Source organism: Nicotiana tomentosiformis, chromosome 9 (genome assembly GCF_000390325.3).
Source record: "Nicotiana tomentosiformis chromosome 9, ASM39032v3, whole genome shotgun sequence".
Lineage (NCBI taxonomy): Eukaryota > Viridiplantae > Streptophyta > Magnoliopsida > Solanales > Solanaceae > Nicotiana > Nicotiana tomentosiformis.
In genome coordinates this window covers 38,182,430-38,204,562 of record NC_090820.1, presented here as the reverse complement: position 1 = coordinate 38,204,562, position 22,133 = coordinate 38,182,430, and the positions used below count along the sequence as shown (strand labels likewise).

Below are 22,133 nucleotides of genomic sequence, written 5' to 3'. Positions count from 1 at the left end.
GTGTTCAAGTTAGTGTGTAAACACTTGTAGTTCGCCTTGAAAAATCTAACATATATGAAGGAGGGACTGATTATTACCTTAATCAACAAGAACAACACGAAATCGTAGGTTACTTACTTTTGAAGAACCCCCCAAAACAGCCACAAGACGAAGAACTACGATCTAGCAAGCACCACAAGATTTCTAGTGTTGGATTCATGTTTTCATCTTAGGTTCTTACCCTAGAATTATGGAGGAACCATTGGAGAGTATTTAGGCGGATTTAGGAACTATTTTAGATCAGAAAAATGAGTTAAAATGACAAAGAATTGACTTTAATACAAGCTGAAAATTTTTCCCGACTTTGTGGATCTCATGGGTGCTGCTTGTGCACACGAATATCTCTCTACTCCAATATTATATCGACGAATGGTTAAATGAGTTAGAAACTAGACTTTAACGACCTTCTATTTGGTATATAATATGTCCCCAAAAGACACCATAAATATTACAAAATGTATTGTTCAAAAAGCTTCATTACAAGGCAAATCCTTAGTCGGTTTTTCCGCAACTTAAATCCGATTTTCCCAAACTTTATATTTCATATCCAAACATAATATATAGTTATATCATGACTTTAAACTCATTTAAATCATGATTAACAAGTATCATTTTCATCTTAACTTACTTAAGACTTCGGTAAACCTTTCTTATCCTTGTGGAAGGATTTTGTTCTTTTTGAGCTTACATTAGATAATCCTATAATGATAGTGACGTCTGAAGTACGGAGTGTAACAACATGTCCCCTCAGAAATATTTTCCCCCGAATGATAACTCTTAAAGGCTTGCGAAAATGGGACGTAACATCATTAAATTACTTTATATACTTTCAAAGAGGATCTCATTTTCAAGCTTACATCAATTGACTTATGACGTACTTTTACTGATGCGCTTATCATTCTCATAACCTATGGCTCTTATGAATACTTTAATATTGTCCTTTTCCATCTAGGCAACTGTTCTATGAATAAATCCAAAGGCCAGGGCATTCCCTCATTTAGGCCTCTTTCTCACGCCATGACTCTTGGTCAGAATTCTTCCAATCTCGTAACTATTGCTACCTTCTATCATGCAGTCTGTACGACTTTGTCCTTGTATGTGTGCCTATGCGACTCTTCTCTCATTTTCCTCCAGCTTTTAGCCAATCTCTAGGCCTTACTTTGTGAACATATACAGGACTACGACAAGCTGTCCCTCTAGACATCTATAGGTATACTGAAGTTCTTTGCTTGCTACTTTGTTGAATGTACCACTATTGCTATATTTTGTTTCCTAGCCTATATTATCTGTCCTTATGGATTTAGTGCATCTAGGTAGGTCATACCATACTATAACACTTACTTCGATTTATTATTACCGAGGTCTGCTACCCTACTCCAGGTTACCCTCTCACTGCTTATCCCATATGTATAAATCTAAGTCCATTAATGCTTCCTTATTACTATTCATCTAAAGAATGTCATCATAACCTCCTCTTAAACTTTGGAATTTTTATCCATCTATTGTTGATTCACCTTAATGTTGATCTATATCTACCACTGATAACTTGAGACCTCTTACGTAATACATTGTCACTAGGGCTCACGTCTCATCGGGGAACATCTGAAGTGATTGTTTTGATCCACCTAGGGACAATACTATACTTCAATAACCGTATTTCATAGCATCCCAACGTGATTCATCATATGGGTTCTAATCCAGTGCAATTCATGAAATCCTTTTTTCTCAAAATCGTTACTCATTCAAAAGCCTAAACGTCATCCTCTTATCTATCACCATTACACCCTTATTTTACTACCAGGGAAACATTTCATCTCTTCTAATTGCTCATATTCTTAGACTTCTCTGAGTTCCTTTAGACTGTACCGACCTTTCTATAACTTATGGAAACCATCAGCTCTCTTTCTCGTCACCTTCTCACTCACCTTTTCATAACCTTACTCTTGTCTACCTAAAACCTTGTAGCTCTATCATACTTTAGCTTGCGACCTACACATATCTATTTACACTACTCACAACCTTCCTTTAAATTGCTAGCACCATATATTTTCTTTCGTGCCTTCTCAGTTGTCTTTAAATGTAAGTAATTACTTTTTCTGTTCGTTCTTCCACTTGTTGCATGAATACTTGGCTTATCTTGTTGCCGACGAATACTGGAATCTAACTCATATGATCTCAAATATCACCTTTGATTTTTACTTCCCGTTCATTAGCCACGGTGGTGCCACTTTTTTATGGAGTGTATACAATATTGTAGTGAGACTATTGTTACAAGACAATTTCTTTTTTATGTCACTATGCTTAAGTTGAAGCCTTCTTCCTTATTTCCTCAGCTAGTCTTTCGGGGTAGTACATAGTGGAGACCCCCTGACTCCTGTAAAGCTACGAGCTTATTACATCGCATACCCGAAAGAATCTTTGATGTTCTTACTCACCTATAATTATCCTTAGTTACATACCTCCGCGCCCTTGTGCTCGTAGGGTTGCTTTTGAACTGTAATTTTGAATGTCTCCCCAGTGGCGCCGCCTTTTATTTTTGTAACACTTATACGGTACCTTTAACAACCCCAACTCCTATCTGAATATTTTTCAAGGATCACGATGTCATCATGTTTGCGAGACTGAATTCCATATATTGGGTTTCACTATGTTTATCTTGTACAATCTGTTGATTTGTTTGTATCCTCTTGTCTAGTCATAACTAGGCTCTTCGTGAATCAACTACTAACTACTTGTTGGTCTATTCTCATATCTATATTCCACATAATCTCCCTTGGGATATGTATTTTGTTGAACTTACCTCTCGCATTGGCTCCTTATGTATCAAAGTTTATTCACACTTATTTATCAATAACATCCCGGGTGGGACCCTTACTTCCTTTCCCCGATTTCGTTCTTGCACAATGTTCTGGAGTTGTACCATATCCGTGAGATCTGAATAAATGCAATCTCATTTCTTTCACCTCATCATCTTTGGCATCTTTTCATATCTTCACTGACATCTTACTCATCTTGCGGTAACCCTTATGTATCAAGGATAACTGATTTTTTTTACGCACGAGGGTGACCCTAGTGTAACTGGCACACTTAGTCCCTTAAGCTTAACTCTGCTCACATTGCTTGCTTTAGGGAAGCGTCTTCCTGAATGACCTTTAAAGGTTATTCTTCTATTGTCCATTCTATTATCGCCGTAACGCGATCTCTGAAATTCTCATAATGCCGACTATTGTGAGATCATTGGGTCCCTAATTCATATTCATTTTATCATGTTCACCAGCTCATACTAATTTCTATTATTCCGGGGTCTAACGTTTCCTTCTGATAATCACGTTAGAGTCACCAACTTATTTCTCGAAAGAAGGATATGACTTTATGGCTTATACTCTTCTATTGTTTCAAGGTATGTCTCCTCTTGTCTTTTTCTCCACTTGACTATAGACTCTGTCATCGTGTCATATTTGGATTTACCGTTATTACCCATATATCATATCTCTCATGATACTTTATTTACTCTCTTCTTATTCTTCGGATAATATTTTTGTCTATCACTTTATTCTGAAAACTTCAACAAAACGTTCTTTCACTTTTATCTCCCCTTGCTTCATCTCACTGGCTCTTCGGAATGCCTAACATTCTCCTTTTTTTTACTCGGGGCTGGAGTCATACTAAGGTAAATATTTATCCCTTCTAGGATTCCACTACCTATCTAGTATTCATATCTGATTGTACTATTCTAGAGTTCACCATCTGGGTGTCTCACAAGGAGATCTATTACCACATTTGCACTATATTCGGAAATGTTAGCTAATGATAATAATCCATCCACCATTTTTGGGTTACTCTAATCCCAGCTGGATCCTGATATCTTATCCTTCTCTTAAACTATATCTGCTGGCTCCCATAGGGCATAATTAAGATGAGTGTGGCCAATTGTATATAACTCTATTATAATTGAAAGTAACTCATAATGCTTGTATTTCTCTGTTTGAATTGCAAATACTGATAGTCTTCATTAACTAGGTACCTCGTGCCCTTCTTTATCTTGCTTATTTTACTTTCCGAAACTTGTATCTACCTTATGATTCTCTTATTTCTTTTTACCATATGGGTGGATAGATATTCTTGTCTTAGGACTCCTTATCAAGAAGCTTACACATCTTAGTACACACATGATCTGCTAAAAACCTCACATTTACTCATCATAAGCATAATGCAAAATCGAGTTCCTCTGACTCAACTCTTTCACAACCACATTCAATCACTTACCAACTGTCTTTCTGGATGTAGGTATCGTTGTATTACGAATAAAATTAAATTTAGGAGTTTGAATTCTTACAACTGAGCTCTACCACACGATCTCGAGTAAGAAAAAAGAGTGACAGTCCTAAATGCCTGTAGCATCCTACTTATAAGTGTGGTGTACAACACACCCATAAACAAGACTCTACTAGACACGGCTTGTAGACTCCCTAAGATAGAACTGCTCTGATACCACTCTTGTCACGACCCAAACCGTATGGCCGCGAAGGGCAATCGGTGTCTAACTCAACCGAGTACTAATGTAACATATCCTTCTTATCATACTATCATGGGTAAATGAATCAGAAAAGCTGTCATGCGATAACTAGAATTAAACATAAGAGAATACTAGACATGGGATGACCCGATATGATATAGAAGCTTATGCATGCGACATACGAGCCTATAAGGCCGACATGATCATTTGTATCCTCAAAACATAGGCCGACAAGGCCATACAAGTATCCATATACATGACATCTGTCTACAAGCCTCTATGAGTACATAAATGTCATAAAGTTCGAGATATGGCCCCGTCGTACCAATCAACACATGTCCAAATCATATTGACCAGATAGGCAACTCCGGAGCAAGTGGAGTGCACCAACACCTTCTGCTGAGCTGATAGCCTATTAGGAGGACTCTTAACCTATCTATCGGGACGTGCGAGCATGAAACACAGTATCCCTAGGCAAAAAGGATGTCAATACAAATAAAGTACCGAGTATGTAAGGCATGACAGTAGTATATAAAAGACATAAAAGAAACATGGAGTAAAGAATTCAACTTGTAATTCTGAATAGCTCTGTGAATCATGAAAAATTTATAATGTCATGCATGTGCGTATAAATGCCATATCATGTATAGGTATATGCGTACATAACATCATCAAGCCTCTGAGGGCATCCCATTATATCATCTCAGCCACTGTGGGCGAAATCATCAACGTATACCAACTGATCAGGTGGTGGTGCGTATATAATGCCATAACCTTTTCCCATATCCCATATCCCATACACATAATATATGCGTATATAATGCCATCTGGTCATGGGTCAATGTACATGTATAAATGAATGCAATGCATAATGAAGTAAGTCAGTAAGATTTCTCGGAATGTTATAAGATCAATATGCCTTCAGATAAACTTTAGCAACTTACGTATTTTTCTGACACCCATGAACAGAAGATATAATAATAGGACACATGGGGAATCAAGAACCTAGGCACCCTAGTACTTCTATGAATGGAGTCATTTATGGAAGTTCCGCGTTTGCACGTTTCGTTTGTATCGTATGGATCATACAAAAAGGAAATAATGGATAGCCTTAACATACCTTAACTCCATTGATTCCTTAATACCTTCCAAGCAATTCTTCAAACAACTAAACTCAATCTACCATAGCATAAGGAGATTAAAAACCAGTGTTGAGTAAAGGCTAAGTCCGCAACCTAAACTAGTATCTCATTTTTGTAAATTTGGGAAGCATCTCCCCTGTAACAAGAGCCTCCTCCAATACCATATACCAACAACAATGACCAGAAAAATCTAGTAATACATAATTATCAACAACAAGTCACAACTACTTCACGACGAGCTACAAGTCTAATTGGAATATGTGTACCCCACATCACATTTTATAGACTTCTTACTTTAACTTACTAGTATCATTAACATGATAATGAAGTCATTCATCAATTATTCCATCCTTATACCATATATCTATAACAAAGAAAATAATCCACAACTCCAATTATCCTCAATTAGCAACTTTATTCACTAGTTCATGTCTAGTCCATCCATTTAACTTTTTCAATATCAAGATAACCTTAAGCACATGCAATAAGATAATATACATACCTCTTACAGTAGTTTCAAGTCAAAATCCAAGTTATATTTAGCTTACAACGGTTCTCAATGGCAATACAACACCATAGAATTGACTTAAGCTAATCTTCACTTCCAATCTCAAATTTCGTATGCTTGTTTCACCAATTCACTTGATAAAAATATAGACACGCATAACAACACAAACCATATAATAATCAATATATTATACCCATTTTCAACCATTTATAGTTCACGAAAACAACCTTTCCAAAATAGTCCATTAAAACCCATAACATCTCAAACTATTTCAAGTTTCCTCTTGTAGTATTTTGCTTAAATAATGCAACCAACACACAAACAACTTCAAGTACATATAGTAGGATTTTATACTCACCTTAGACAGTAGAAAAAATATGAAATTTCAGCCAAGAACAACCCACAACTATCCTCAATAACACCACAACACTATATGTGTTGTATGCTCTTTTTGAATCAATTTTTGGTGTTCAAGTTGGTGTGTAAACACTTGTAGTTCGCCTTGAAAATCTAATATATATGAAGGAGGTATTGATTATTACTTTAATAAACAAGAACAAAACGAAATCTGAGGTTACATACCTTTGAAGAACCCCCTAAAATAGCCACAAGACGAAAAACTATGAACTAGCAAGCACCACAGGATTTTTAGCGTTGGAATCATGTTTTCATCTTAGGTTCTCACCCTAAAATCATGAAGGAACCATTGGAGAGTATTTAGGAGGATTTAGGAACTGTTTTGGACCAGAAAAATGAGTTAAAACGACGGAGAATTGACTTTAATACAAGGTGGAATGTTTCCCCGACTTTATGGGTCCCATGGGTGCTGCTTGCACAGTCTCGCAAAAATACAAATATCTGTTTACTCCGATATTGTATCGAAGAACGGTTAAATGAGTTAGAAACTAGACTCAAAGACCTTCAATTTTGTATATAATATGTCTCAAAAGATATCATAAAGCTTACAAAATATATTGCTCAAAAATCTTCATTACAAAGCAAATCCTTAGTCGATTTTCCGCAACTTAAATCCGATTTTTTTCAAACTTTATATTTCATACCCAAACATCATATACAGTCATATAATTAGTTTAAACTCATTTAAATAATAATTAATAAGTCTCATATTCATCTTAACTTATTAAGACTTCGGTAAACCTTTCTTATCCTTGTGGAACGATTTCGTTATTTTTGAGCTTACATTAGATAATCCTATAATGACAGTGACGTGTGAAGTATGGGGTGTAACAACATGTCCCCTTAGAAACAGTTATCCCCGAATCATAACTCTTAAAGGCTTGCGAAAATGGGACGTAACATCATTAAATCACTTTATATACTTTCAAAGAGGATCTCATTTTCAAGCTTACATCAATTGACTTATGACGTACTTTCACGTACAAAAATATGGGGAGTAACAAGATCTTATATGATTATCATGGTTAATAACTCAAGAATAGTATATTGTTCCATAAATCATGTCTCATGCATTCATGAATAGCATATATTTCTTTAATGTATATACTATTGAAATTTCTTTTACATGATTTTATGAAACTTTGTTGATGAGAATTGTGAAGATATATCATAGTTAAACATTTTGTGATGCAAGAATTACTGAGAAGAATATTTTGGGAGTTTTCTTAGATCTTTGAGAAGGGTTCTTGCCTCTAGTGGTTTATATTACCTCGCAATTACTCGTGCTATAGTAGGAGATTAATGTTCCGTTAGTTCGGGTACTATAATAGAAGTGCCCTTGTAAGGCACAAGAACGCGAGCATGATAGAACCTTGAACTGTGAGGCACCACAGGAATAGGGTCCAGACGATCGGGTTGGGATCGTCCACCATGCTGATCATATGGTGACATTTTCAGAATAAGAATAATAAAGAATGTGAGATCAAGGATTTACAAGGATTATTTTAGAAAATTTACAAGGATTCTTTCGAGAAAGTTTATATATTAATATATTTGGATTTTATATTTTTCCCAGAAAAGAAGAGAAAAGAAAAGAAAAGAAAAGAAAGAGAATTTTCATGAATGACATCAAGAAGAACTATTGTAATGACCCGACCGGTTATTTTGAGTGTTGTAGCCCCGTTCCCCTAATTTATTGCCTATTCTATATTTGTTTGTTGTTATGTAACTTGCCGGGGTAGTTGGTTTGGTTCCTGGGATGTTTCGGAATGAGTTGGGACACTTAGTCTCAAGGTTGGAAGCGTAAGTTAAAAGAGTTGACTGGATATTGACTTATGTGTAAATGGCTCTGAAATAGAATTTTGATGGTTCCGATAGCTCAGTATGGTAATTTTGGACTTATGAGTGTGTCCGGATATTGATTTGGAGGTCCGTAGGTGATTTTGACTCAAATTTGTGAAAGTTGGAAAAATAGAAGTTTGAAGAGTTGAGAAGTTTGATCAAGAGTTGATTTTGTGGTTACCGGGCTCGGATTATTGTTTCGGAAGTTGGAATAGTTTCGTTGTGTCATTTATGACTTGTGTTAAAAATTTGAGGTTAATGGGAGTTGATTTGATAGGTTTTGGCATCGATTGTAGAAGTTGGAAATTCATTAGTTTCATTAGGCTTGAATTGGGGTGCGATTCGTGTTTTTGATGTTGTTTGATGTGATTTGAGGCCAGGACTAAGTTTGTATCGTGTTTTAGGGCTTGTTGGTATATTTAGTTGAGGTTTCGGGGCCCTCAGGTGGATTTCAGATGGTTAACAGATCGAATTTGAACTTAGGAAATGGCTGAAGAGTTATGGACTGGTGCGATCGCACATGCGAAGGATTTGGTCATAGCTGCGCGACCGCAGAAGTGAAGTAGGCAGTGCAGGAGCGGTTTCAGTTGGGGATATGAGGCAGCACAGGTGTGAGGTATTTTTCCGCACCTGGGAGATCGCAGATGCGGAAGAGTGGAGCAGGTGCGAAGTGGGTGTGTGGCAGCAGTCTCCACAGAAGTGGAGAAGGGGTCGCTGGTGCGGCTCCGCAAATGCGAAATCTTGTTCGCAGGTGCGAGTGTACGAGGTTGTCAGGGGAACCGCAGATGCGTAGGATTTTTCGGGCCTGCGAGACCGCAGATGCGGTTAAGTGGCTTCGCCGGTGCGAATTACCTGAGCAGTGTATATATTCGAAGGGTTTCGAGATTTTATTCATTTTTGGACTTTGGGAGCTCGGATTAAGGCGATGTTTGAAGGGGATTTTGCTATATTTCAAGAGGTAAGTCCCTTTTGATCATTTTTATTCTTTAATATTGAATACCTATTGAATTTCCCACCTACTTTATATGTTTTTAAGGTGGAATTTTGGAAGATTTGGACTACGGATTGGAGAGTAAGATTTAGGGATTTGAGTGACGATTTGGTGTCAAAATTTCGTAATTTTAGTATGGTTGGACTCGTGGTTGAATAGGTATTCGGATTTTGTTAATTTTATCGGATTCGGAGACGTGGACCCGGGGTTGACTCTTTGAGTTGAATTTTTGACTTTTTCTTAAGAACTTAGATTTATCATATGGAATTGATTCTTATAGCTTGTGTTAAATATATCAAGTTGTTTGTGGCTAGATTCGAGTCGTTCAGAGGCCGATTCGCGAGATAAGGGCTTGTTGGAGTGGAGATTTGCACGGGTTGAGGTAAGTAACACTTCTAAACTTAGTTCTGAGGGTATGAATCTCAAAATTACATGTTATGTGGTTGGTGTTGAGGTGACACATATGCTAGGTGACGGGCGTGTGGGCGTGAACCGTAGGAATTGTGACTCGGTTGATTCCATGGAGCTGTGTAGTCATATAATCTTGTTATTATCCACGTATTCTCTGTGTGTTAGAGAAATTAAGTCGTGATTCATGTTAGAAATCATGCTTAGGATATATGTTGGTACTGTTGGGACCCACAAAGGTCATGTTGCTGTTGAATTACTTGCTTAATTTGCAATTATATACTGAGTCACATTTAACATTTGCATATCATATCTCAGTCTCAATTTTCATTTATTGATACATCATATCATCATTGTTTGGGCTGATTTTTATGATATTTATGAGCCCGAGAGACTAGAGAGATTGATGACTGACTCATGCCGATGGCCTGATTGTGAGTGGTGTTTATGGGATCAGGCTGCACGCCGCATCAGGCTTTATTGATTCATGCCATGATTGGCTTATTTTAGCGCTTGGGCAGGATCCGCCCCTCCGGAGTCTGACTTGCCAGCAGTGAGCCCATGTACCTACTAAGTGTCGAACGCAAGTGCCGAGCGATTGGGAGGACTGAGTGACTGTGAGGATTGAGTGACTGGGATGACTAAGTGAATTAATACTCCGAGAGTATGCATATGGATTTATCACTGCGTTGCATTACAGTTGGCATAATTGAGATGTAGATATAGTGATGTATCATTCCTCATTTTAGTCACACTTGGCATATTTTATCTGTATTGAGCTTAAACCTTTGAACTTGAAGGCATGTTTACATTTCTGTACTGTTAAATTTTGTATTTGGACTGTACTTGTTGAGCTCGTCACTACTTTCTGCCCAAGTTTAATCTTGTTACTTATTGAGTATATTGAGTCGGTTGTACTCACACTATACTCTGCACTTCGTGTGCAGATCCAAGTACTTTCGGGTACGGCGATTGCTAGCTTTTGGAGCTTTATCTATTGGAGACTATCGAGGTAGATGCCTTGGCGTCCGCAGACCTTGACTCTCTTTCTTTTTAGTTATTTGTGTTGTTCTATTTTTCTATACAGTGTTATAGCATTTAGATTATGTTGTCATTTAGATGCTCGTGTACTATATGACACCCGAATTTTGAGGGATTTTGTATTGAGTCGCGGTATTTTTTTGTATTAGTTATTTATGAGATTTTACTCTTAAGTTTATTTTATTATGTTTTCAAATTTAAAGATGTGTGGTTTATTGTGATTGTTGGCTTGCCTAGTATTGCGATAGGCGCCATCACGACATGTGAGATTTGGGTCGTGACAAGTTGGTATCAGAGCCTATGTTACATAGGTCTCACGAGTCATGGGTAGGTTTAGTAGACTCTTGCGGATCGGTACAGAGACGTCTGTACTTTTCTTCGAGTGGATGTAGAACCATTAGGAAAACATCACTTTATTGTTTTCTTGTCGTGCAAATTTGTTGATTTCAGAAACTAATCCTCTATTTTTCAATTCTCTCACAGATGGTGAGGACACATGCTACCGCATCGGGCGAACGACCACCAGTACCACCAGATAGTGCCACGAGAGGCCAGGGCTACGGTATAGGCCGAGGTGTAGCTCGTACAGCGGCTAGAGTAGCACCTGTAGACCCACCAGTTGCTCCATCTCGGGAGTAAATTCCAGATGTGGTTGATCCGGTGGGACCAACTCAGGCACCAACTGTGACCTTTGTGATTTTAGGTGTTCAGGAGGTTCCGGCCCAGATATTTACTATTAGCACTAGCCTTACTCAGGTGGTTTCTGTTCCGGCCACACCAACCACTTCTTAGGTTGGGGGAGGTGCTCAGACTCCCGCTACCCGTACTCTAGAGCAGGTGGTGCAGGGACTTCATACACTGGGGGTACTACCGGCCCAATCAATTGGAGTTGATCAAGCCCAGGTGGGTCCCATTATGAGTATGGGGAGCAGGAGAGACGAGAGAGGTTTGGGAGGCTCAAGACTCTATCATTCAGTGAGGCTGAGTCAGAGGATACTCAAGACTTCTTGGATAGGTGTCAGCGGATTCTTCGCACGACGGGTATTCTGGAGACTAGTGGGGTCTCATTTACTACGTTTTAGCTGACGAGGGCAGTCTTCAGATGGCGGGAGGCCTATGAGAGGAGCAGGCCAACCGATGCTGCACCACTTTCATGGCACGAGTTTTTCGTTCTCTTCTTGGAAAATTTTGTACCACCGACCCACAAGGAGAAGTTGCGTAGGCAGTTTGAGAAGCTACGCCAGGATGGTATGTCCGTGACTTAGTACAAGATAAGATTTTCAGAGTTGACTCATCACACGATCTGGTTGGTTCCCACTGAGGGGGAGAGGATTAAGAGGTTCATTGATGACCTCAGCTATGGATTGCATTTTGTTATGACTCGGGAGAATGCATCAGGTGCTAGGTTCAACGAGGTGGTTGATATTGCTCGACGGCTAGAGCTGGTCCATAGTTAGGAGCGTGAGGAGAGGGAGGCCAAGTAGCCTCGTAGTTCGGGTGGTTTCAGCGATGTTCCTTCTAGGGGCAGCCCTACCACTGCAGGGGTCGTCCTTATAGGCCTGCTCAGATGGCTCGTCCGGTTCATCGTGGCGCATCAGCTAGACATGGTTCATACAATGCTCATCTAGGTCAGTCATCTCTCAGTGCTCTCCCATCTTAGAGTTCATCCCGTGCTCCATCGGTTTAGGGTTCATCCGTGTCATGTCCTTTTAGTAGTTATTCTAGTTCTAGGGGCCAGATTCAGTCCCCACCACCAGCGGGGAGTTGTTTCGAGTGTGGGGAGTTTGGGCATACGTGGAGACAATGTCCCCGTTGCTTGGGAGGTCCAGTTCAGTAGAAGGGTCTGGCTATGTCTTTCGCACTAGTTTCTTCACCACACGCCGAGCCATCTCGGGGTGGGCTCAGGCAGCTAGAGGTCGCCTTAGAGGGGGAGGCTGATCAGGTGGCAGTCAGGCTCAATTCTATGTTATCCTTGCCAGACCAGTGGCCATTGCTTTAGACACAGTGATCAAAAGTATTGTTTCAGTGTGCCACAGAGATGCTTCCACATTATTTGACCTTGGCTCCACTTATTCTATGTATCATCCTATTTTACTCATTATTTGGATATGCCCCGTGAGTCCTTAGTTTCACCTGTTCATGTATCTACGCTAGTGGGTGATACTATTATTGTGGACCTTGTGTATCGGTTGTGTGTGGTTGATTTCGATGTGATTTTGGGTATGGATTTGTTTTCCCCGTGTCATGCTATCCTGGATTGTCACGCTAGGACCATGACATTGGTGATGCTGGGGTTTGCAAAGATCGAGTGGAGATGTTCTCTAGATTATGTTTCCAGCAGGGTGATTTCTTATCTGAAGGCCCAACAGATGGTTGGGAAGGGGTGTCTGTCATATTTGGCCTTTGTGAGAGACGTTGGTGCTGATACTCCTACTATTGATTCTGTTTCAGTAGTTCGAGATTTTTCGGATGTGTTTCCGGCAGAACTGCCGGGCATGCCACCCGACAGGGATATTGATTATGGTATTGGGCACTCAACCCATTTCTATTCCTCCGTATGGCACCAGCAGAGTTGAAGGAATTGAAAGAGTAGCTCCAAGAGCTTCTTGATAAGGGGTTTATTAGGGCTAGTGTGTTGCCTTGGGGTGTAACGGCTCTGTTCGTGAAGAAGAAGGATGGTACAATGCGGATGTGCATCGACTATAGGTAGTTGAACAAACGTACAATCAAGAATAAGTATCCTTTGTTGTGCATCGATGATTTATTTGACCAGTTTTAGCCTTTCAGGGAGCGAGGGTGTTCTCTAAGATTGATTTGAGGTCTGGTATCACTAGTTGAAGATTCAGGACTCGGATATTTTGAAGACAATATTCAGGACCCGCTATGGTGACTATGAGTTCCTTGTGATGAATTTTGGGCTAACTAGTGCCTCAGCAACATTCATGCTATGATGAACAATGTATTCCAGCCATATCTTGATTTTTTTGTCATAGTATTTATTGATGATATCCTGGTGTACTCACGTAGCTTGGAAGAGCATGCACAACATCTGAGGATTGGACTACAGAGGTTGAGGGAGGAGAAGCTTTATGATAAGTTCTCCAAGTGTGATTTTTTGCTAAGTTCGGTGGCATTCTTGGGGAACGTGGTGTCCAGTGAGGGGATTAAGGTGGATCCAAAAAATATAGAGGTGGTTCAGAGTTGGCCCAGACTGTCTTCAACTATTAAGATTCGAAGTTTACTTGGTTTGACCAGATATTATCGCCGCTTCGTGGAGGGTTTCTGGTCCATTGCAGCACCTTTGACTAGGTTGACTCAGAAGGGTGCTCTATTCAGGTGGTCGGATGAGTGTGAGCAGAGCTTTCAGAAGATCAAGTTTGCCTTGACCACAACTCCAGTTCTAGTGTGTTGTGATGCTTCTCGGATTGGTATTGGGTGTGTCTTGATATAGGAGGGTAGAGTGATTGCTTATGCTTTGCGCCAGTTGAATCCCCATGAGAAGAACTACCCTGTTCATGATGTGGAGTTGGCAGCCATCGTTCATGCATTAAAGATTTGGAGGCATTATCTATACGGTGTGTCTTGTGAGGTATTTACGGATCATCAGAGTCTCCAACATTTGTTCAAACAAAAGGATATAAATTTGAGGTAGCGGAGATGGTTGGAGCTGCTAAAGGACTATGATATTACCATTATGTATCATCCCGGGAAGGCCAATATGGTGAACTATACCTTGAGTAGAAATGTGGTGAGTATGGTAGCCTTGCATTTATTTCGGTAGGTGAGAGACCGCTTACATCAGATATTCAGGCCTTGGCTAATCAGTTAGTGATGTTCGATGTTTCGGAGCCTAGTCGAGTTTTTACTTGTGTGGTTTCTCAATCTTCCTTATATGATCGCATCAGAGAGCGTCAGTATCATGACCCCCATTTGCTTGTCCTTAAGGATACAATTCAGCACGACAATTCCAAGGAGGTTACCATTGGTGATAATGGGGCATTGCGGATGCAGGGTCGTATTTGTGTGCCCAATGTGGATGGGCTACGTGTGTTGATTCTTGAGGAGGCCCACATTTTGTGGTATTCCATTCATCTGGGTGCCACAAAGATGTATCAGAGTCTCCAGCACTTGTTCAAACAAAAGGATCTAAATTTGAGGCAGCGTAGATGGTTGGAGGACTATGATATTACCATTCTTTATCATCCTGGGAAGGCCAATGTGGTGGCCGATGCCTTGAGTAGAAAGGCGGTGAGTATGGGTAGCCTTGCATTTATTTCTATAGGTGAGAGACTGTTTGCATCAGATGTTCAGGCCTTGGCTAATCAGTTCGTGAGGTTAGATGTTTCGGAGCCCAGTCAGGTTCTAGCTTGTGTGGTTTCTCGGTCTTCCTTATATGATCGCATTAGAGAGCGTCAATATTATGACCCCCATTTGCTTGTCCTTAAGGGCACAGTTCAGCACGGCGGTGCCAAGGAGGTCACCATCAGGGATGACAGGGTGTTGCGTATGCAGGGTCGAATTTATGTGCCTGATGTGGATGGGCTACGTGAGTTGATTCTCGAGGAGTCTCACAGTTTGCGATATTGCATTCATCCTGGTGCCGCAAAGATGTATCAGTACTTGAGGCAACATTATTGGTGGATGAGGATGAAGAAAGATATAGTGGGGTTTGTAGCTCGGTGCCTAAATTGTCAGCAGGTGAAGTACAAACATTAGATATCGGGCGGTTTGCTTCCGAGGCTTGAGATTCCAGAGTGGAAATGAGAGCGTATCACCATGGACTTCGTAGTTGGCTACCAATCGAGCATTCAGATGGCTCCGTATGAGGCTTTGTATGGGAGACGGTGTCGGTCTCCGGTGGGTTGGTTTGAGCTGAGTGAGGCTAGGCTATTGGGTACTGACTTAGTTTAGGATGCTTTGGATAAGGTTAAGTTGATTCAGGATCGGCTTCATAGGCGCAGTCTAGACAAAGGAGCTACACCGATCGGAAGGTTCGTGATGTTGCTTACATGGTAGGAGAGAATGTATTTCTTAGGGTTTCACCAATGAAGGGTGTTATGTGGTTCGGAAAGAAGGTCAAGTTGAGCCCTCAATATATTGGGCCTTTTGAGGTGCTTGAGAGAATTGGAGAGGTGGCTTACAAGCTTGCATTTCCGCCTAGTCTGTCAAGTATTCATCCAGTGTTTCATGTTTCCATGCTCCGAAAGTATGTCGGCAATACGTCTCATGTTTTGGACCTCAACACGGTTTAGTTGGATGGTGATTTTACTTATGATATGGAACCGGTGGCCATTTTGGATCGGTAAGTTCACAAGTTGAGGCCAAAGAATATAGCTTTAGTGAAGGTACAGTGGAGAGGTCATCCAGTCAAGGAGGCTACTTGGGAGACCGAGCCGGGGATGCAGAGCACATATCCACGCCTATTTGAGACTCCAGGTATGATTCTAGACCCGTTCGAGGACAAATATTTATTTAAGAGGGGTAGGATGTAACGACACGGCCGGCCGTTTTGAGTGTTGTAGCCCCGTTCCCCCCATTTATTGCTAATTGTGTGTTTGTTTGTCGTTATGTAACTTGCGGGGTGGTTGGTTTGGTTCCGGGGATATTTCGGAATGCGTTGGGACACTTAGTCCCAAGGTTGGAAGCCTAAGTTGAAAGAGTTGAGCAGATGTTGACTTATGTATAAATGTCTCTGGAATAGAGTTTTGATGGTACCGATAGTCCCGTATGGTGATTTTGGTCTCAGGAGTGTGTCCGGATATTGATTTGGAGGTCCGTAGGTGATTTTGGCTTGAATTGGCGAAAGTTAGAAAAATAGAAATTTGGAGAGTTTAAAAGTTTGACCGAGAGTTGATTTTGTGGTTATCGGGCTCAAATTGAGGTTACGGAAGTTGGAATAGGTTCGTTGTGTCATTTATGACTTGTGTTAAAAATTAGAGGTTAATGTGAGTTGATTTGATAAGTTTCGGCATCGATTGTAGAAGTTGGAAATTCATTAGTTGCATTAGGCTTGAATTGGGGTGAAATTCGTGTTTTTGATGTTGTTTTATGTGATTTGAGGCCTCGACTAAGTTGGTATCATATTTTAGGATTTTTTGGTATATTTGGTTGAGGTCCCGGGGGCCTCGGGTGGATTTCAGATCGTTAACGGATCGAATTTGAACATAGGAAATGGCTGAAGAGTTCTGGACTGGTGCAATCGCACGCGCGAAGGATTTGGTCGAAGGTGCGCAACCGCAGAAGCCAAGGAGGCATCAAATGAGCGGTTTCAGCTTGGGCTGTGAGGCAGCGCAGGTGCGAGGTATTTGGCAGCACCTATGAGATCGTAGATGCGAAATAGGGGCGCAAATGCGACGCGGGCGTGTGGAAGCAGTCTTCGCAGAAGCGGAATCTTATCCACATGTGTGAGTGTAGGAGGTCGTCAGGGGAACCACAGAAGCGTAGGATTTGTCGCTCCTGCATGAACGCAGATGCGGTTAAGTGGCTTCGTAGGTGCAAATCACATGGGCAATGTATATATTCAAAGGGTTCCGAGATTTTATTTATTTTTGGACTTTGGGAGCTTGGATTAAGGCGATTTTTGAAGTAGATTTTGCTAGATTTCAAGAGGTAAGTCCCTTTTGATAATTTTTATTCATTAATACTGAATACCCATTGAAGTTCCCACCTAGTTTATGTGTTTTTAAGGTGGAATTTTGGAAGTTTTGGACTAGGGATTGGAGAGAAAGATTCTGGGATTTGAGTTACGATTTGGTGTCGGAATGTGGTAATTTTTGTATGGTTGGACTCATGGTTGAACGAGTATTCGGATTTTGTTAATTTTGTCGAATTCCGAGACGTGGGCCTGAGGTTGGCTCTTTGAGTTCACTTTTTGACTTTTGCTTAAGAACTTAGATTTATCATATGGAATTGATTCCTATAGCTTGTGTTGATTGTATCGAGTTGTTTGTGTCTAGATTCGAGTCCTTCAGAGGCCGATTCACAAGGTAATGACTTGTTGGAGCAGAGATTTGCACGGTCTGAGGTAAGTAACAGTTTTGATCTTGGTTCTGAGGGTATGAACCCCTGAATTACGTGTTATGTGGGTCGGTTATACTCATACTACACTCTGCACTTCGTGTGCAGATCCAGGTACTTCCGGGTATGAAGGCTGCTAGTTTTTGGAGCTTTATCTGTTGGAGACTATCGAAGTAGCTGCCTTGGCGTCCGCAGACCTTGACTCTCATTCTTGTCAGTTATTTGTACTATTCTATCTTTCTAGACAGTGTTTTAGCAGTCAGACTATGTTGTGATTTAAATGCTCATGTACTTAGTGACACTCGAATTTTGTATTGAGTCGTGGTATTTTCTTATGGTAGGTTTATGAGATTTTACTCTTAAGTTTATTTTATTATATTTTCAAATTTAAAGACGCGTGGTTTATTGTTATTGTCGGCTTGCCTAGTATTGAGATAGGCGTCATCACGACATATGAGATTTGGGTTGTGACAACTTTATACTAGATACATGAGTTGTTTGTTTCAACTCTTCATCAGAAGCTTTCAAAATTTTCTTTTATCATGCATACATACTTCTTTTCGAGTCTCATTCCAGCTTTAGTGGGAGGTTTGCTTTATTTACAGAGTACTGTTGTGGTGTGTTGACGTTCTCTTCATGGGAACCTACATTGACCTATGTCAATGTAGGCATAAATTTTGCAGGTAAGCATGCTACGAGTTAGGATATTCTCCTCCCATTACCAGCAAATTTGGTGAGCTCCATTTTAGTTCGTGGAGTTTGTTGATTCCAGAATTTTGTCTTATTATTCAGCATTTCTTAGAGGTTTCATAGACAGAGTGAGGACAGAGTCATGGGTGTCCACTTAGCACTATATTTATTTTTCAATGTATTTAAGATAACATAACGATTTTTTTTCCAGAATATTATTTCATTTAAAGATTCAAAAAAGAATTTTCTTTAAATTATATTGAATTGTGTTGAGATACATTGCACCACAGAATTATAACAGAACAGAAAAATCGAGATGGTTCGCTCGGTCAAGTTAAGGCACCGAGTGACGATTATGACTTGATTAGAAATCAGAGTTGTGATACATATGCATTGTGTTTGAATAGTTCATTGAAAGATAATAGCATATATCTCCTTCAATGTAAGGATCATCGCAACAATCAATGCAAAGTCGAGATGATGTCCTTAAGTATTTCCACAAAAAACACGCAATGTTGAAAACATCTTGGACCAAATTCAATCGGGTCACAGGTTTTTGACGTATAAATATCTTATGAGTAATTAATATGCAGGTGTATGTTTAGTGTATCTACTACACAGTACTATAACAACTGATATAGTTATTGTTATTTTTTTTATTTGTAAGATAAAGATTCTTGCCATTTCAAGGACTGGTATAATGAACCATGGTAGCAAGAATACTACAAATCGCTGCTGTAGGACTATTTTATAGGCACCGACGAATATGAAAAGAAGATAGATTTACTGAAAAAAAATTCAAAGAAGCTGAAGAAGAGAACAATCGGCTGCAGGAGAAATTCAGTTGGTTGGAGGAGAAAATACTTTGTTGAAGCTGTTTGTTTTAATGCTGATCTATGAAAAACTTATTTTAGTAGTGCTTTTAATTCAACTTTTGTATGAGCGATTTTTATATGGTTTTTTTTTCTAATCAAAGATGTGGTGTATTTGATGAATTTTATGTATTTTATCCAGAATATTATTTACTATATGAATTATGTTAATTAAATCGAACTGGGCATTTATATACACCGATTATAGTTTTTCAATTATGTCAATTGCCAACCAATTATCGCATACATAAAAACTTTTGATTGGCTGAAAAATACAATAAAGGCTCGTAATTAAAAGAAGACAGGTGTTGTACTTGAGAACAACTTTTGAAGGCGCATGGACATGCTAGAGCCTTTTTTTTCTTCTTGAAAATGCAAATTTTGAGAACATTAACAGTCCATCTTCTTGCTATTCATACCATTAAATTCATAAAATATCATTTACTTTTTGTTTGAGTATAGTTCATTGAAAAGATAACATCTAAACATGGCTGAAATGTTAGCATTTTTTTTATATTTTATTTTGTACGGTTTAACTTATTGCGTATTATTGTAATTTTTATATGGTTTTAAATATCAAGTGAACATCGTGCAAGGGTTGCCTTGTATTGGGGCAACGAAATGATATATGAAACTGATATAGTTAGATTTAACTGCGGTGCTTATGCCATTGTTAAACTTCCGTTAGATATTGAATATGATTTGTTAGTGAGGAACTTTTATATACGAATGAAAACTCACCCTAATGAGTTAAAACTTGTTATTTTCGGTAGATGGTCATTTTCTACCATTAGGGTAATGCTCGTTATACAAAAATTCTCATAGATTACAGTTAATTATTGCAAAATATTTTTTAGGGCACGTATAAAGTGCCACTATATGATGAATCTTGAATTGCTTGAGATGTATATTAAAACTAAATTGTTGGAGGTTGTTGAGCCTCCACGCAATTTTTATTAACCTTTCTTGATTTATAATGTGTCCTCTCTAAATCTTAGTGAGCCTCCTCCTAAAGTTTATGAGCCCTATATGGATCTAATTACAAGCTTGTTATCACAAAGCACAGTGAAAATAGCACGGGCTAGCCAGTTTTCGAATTGGTAACTGAAAAATAGTCAGCGTTTGCAAAGTCATTGAAAAATAGTAACTATTTTGCTGCAACACAGAAAGTTCCAGCATAATATACTGGAGATTGGTGCACGTGTGTATGAACTTCCAATATATTATACTGGAACTCCAGCACAAGGAATGTTACAACATAATATATTGGAGATTGGAGCACCTATGTATGAATTTCCAGCATATTATGCTGGACCAATATATTATGCTGGAACTCCAGTATATTATGCTGGAATATTTCCGAATTTTGAACAGTGTTTTCATTCAAATTTATCTTTACATGAAAAATGGCTAGATTTCGATTACTTTTGAAACTATGGCTATTTTTCAATTACCACTTGTAAATCAGACTATTTTTGAATTTACCCCAGAGCACACCACCACAAATTAATGTGCCATCAAGTACATATGGCTATGCAGGGGCGGATCCACGGTGTAAATCGTGGTTTATGTGAACCCGTGATCCTTCGACGATATCAAATATATTAGGTACATAATTTACAAAAAAATAACTTGTTATTACTTGATGGCACCCATGATCAAAAGAGGTAAAGTGGTTCGCTAGGTTTGACCCCTTATTTCTTGCTAACTTAAGGTCATGAGATCAAATCCCTTCAAAATTACTGCTTTAATTTCTTATTCTTAAGCCTTTCTTTTCCTTTTTTTTTTTTTGGACAGTAACACATTCTTTTATTTTAGTTTTCCTGAAGTATCAATGGTGCATCCATGCTCTCAAAATTTTGGATCCGCCTGTGTGGCTATGGATGTGATAAGTTTCGTACTAATTTTTCCTTTGATAAGCACCATTGTCATGGTTTAGAGATGGTGCAGGAACGGCAGGACCACAGAAATATCAAAAACTCCTAAAATGCTTCAGATTCTAGTAGTTTCTGAAATACAGGCTCGTATAGAAGCTGATGCTTATGTTGATGATTTTGACAGCGATGTCCTGAGCGACGCATGATGATGATCATGCGGATGATAGGATGATAAGTCGAACAATTTCATAAGGAGAACATCACATTTTTGTATGATATTCAAGGTCTTCTAGAAGTATTTGCATCTACCCGTGAATCATAGGGTATTCGTTGTAAAGTATGAGTGTTCATCCCATCATCCTAGATATCCTGACTATAATGGTTAAACTCTCCTATGAATACTAGAACCGAAAGTACCCGGATATACTGTAGGCGCATCCATGAGACCTGAATATACAATGCAAGTGATAATAAGAAATATAAATAAAAACACAATATAAACCTATCACCTACAAAATCATGTAGTAGCATTCAATTAAGAAATATATTCACGTGAACCGTACTTTGGATTTTTAAGAGAGTCTAATTTGCTTTTCCAGAAAGTATACTTCTAATATTCTTCTATTCATGAGGCCCATACTTTAAATTTCTTTTGCTACTACAAGACAAATGTTAACAATAATAATAATAATAATAATAATAATAATATACCACTGTAATCCCACTTAGTGCGGTCAGAAAATGATAGTGTGTACGCAAATCTTACCTCCAAT

At 39.1% G+C, this 22,133-nt stretch overlaps 1 protein-coding gene across 1 annotated transcript; it reads left to right on the top strand.

The window, feature by feature from the left end:
- The first annotated feature begins 13,177 nt into the window (after nucleotides 1–13,177).
- On the top strand, nucleotides 13,178–16,156 carry LOC138898616 (uncharacterized). Its single transcript, XM_070184695.1, has 5 exons — nucleotides 13,178–13,427; nucleotides 14,686–14,949; nucleotides 15,187–15,263; nucleotides 15,351–15,602; nucleotides 15,860–16,156. The coding sequence occupies exons 1-5, from the start codon at nucleotides 13,178–13,180 to the stop codon at nucleotides 16,154–16,156; spliced, it is 1,140 nt and encodes a 379-aa protein (XP_070040796.1).
- The last annotated feature ends 5,977 nt before the right edge of the window (nucleotides 16,157–22,133 follow it).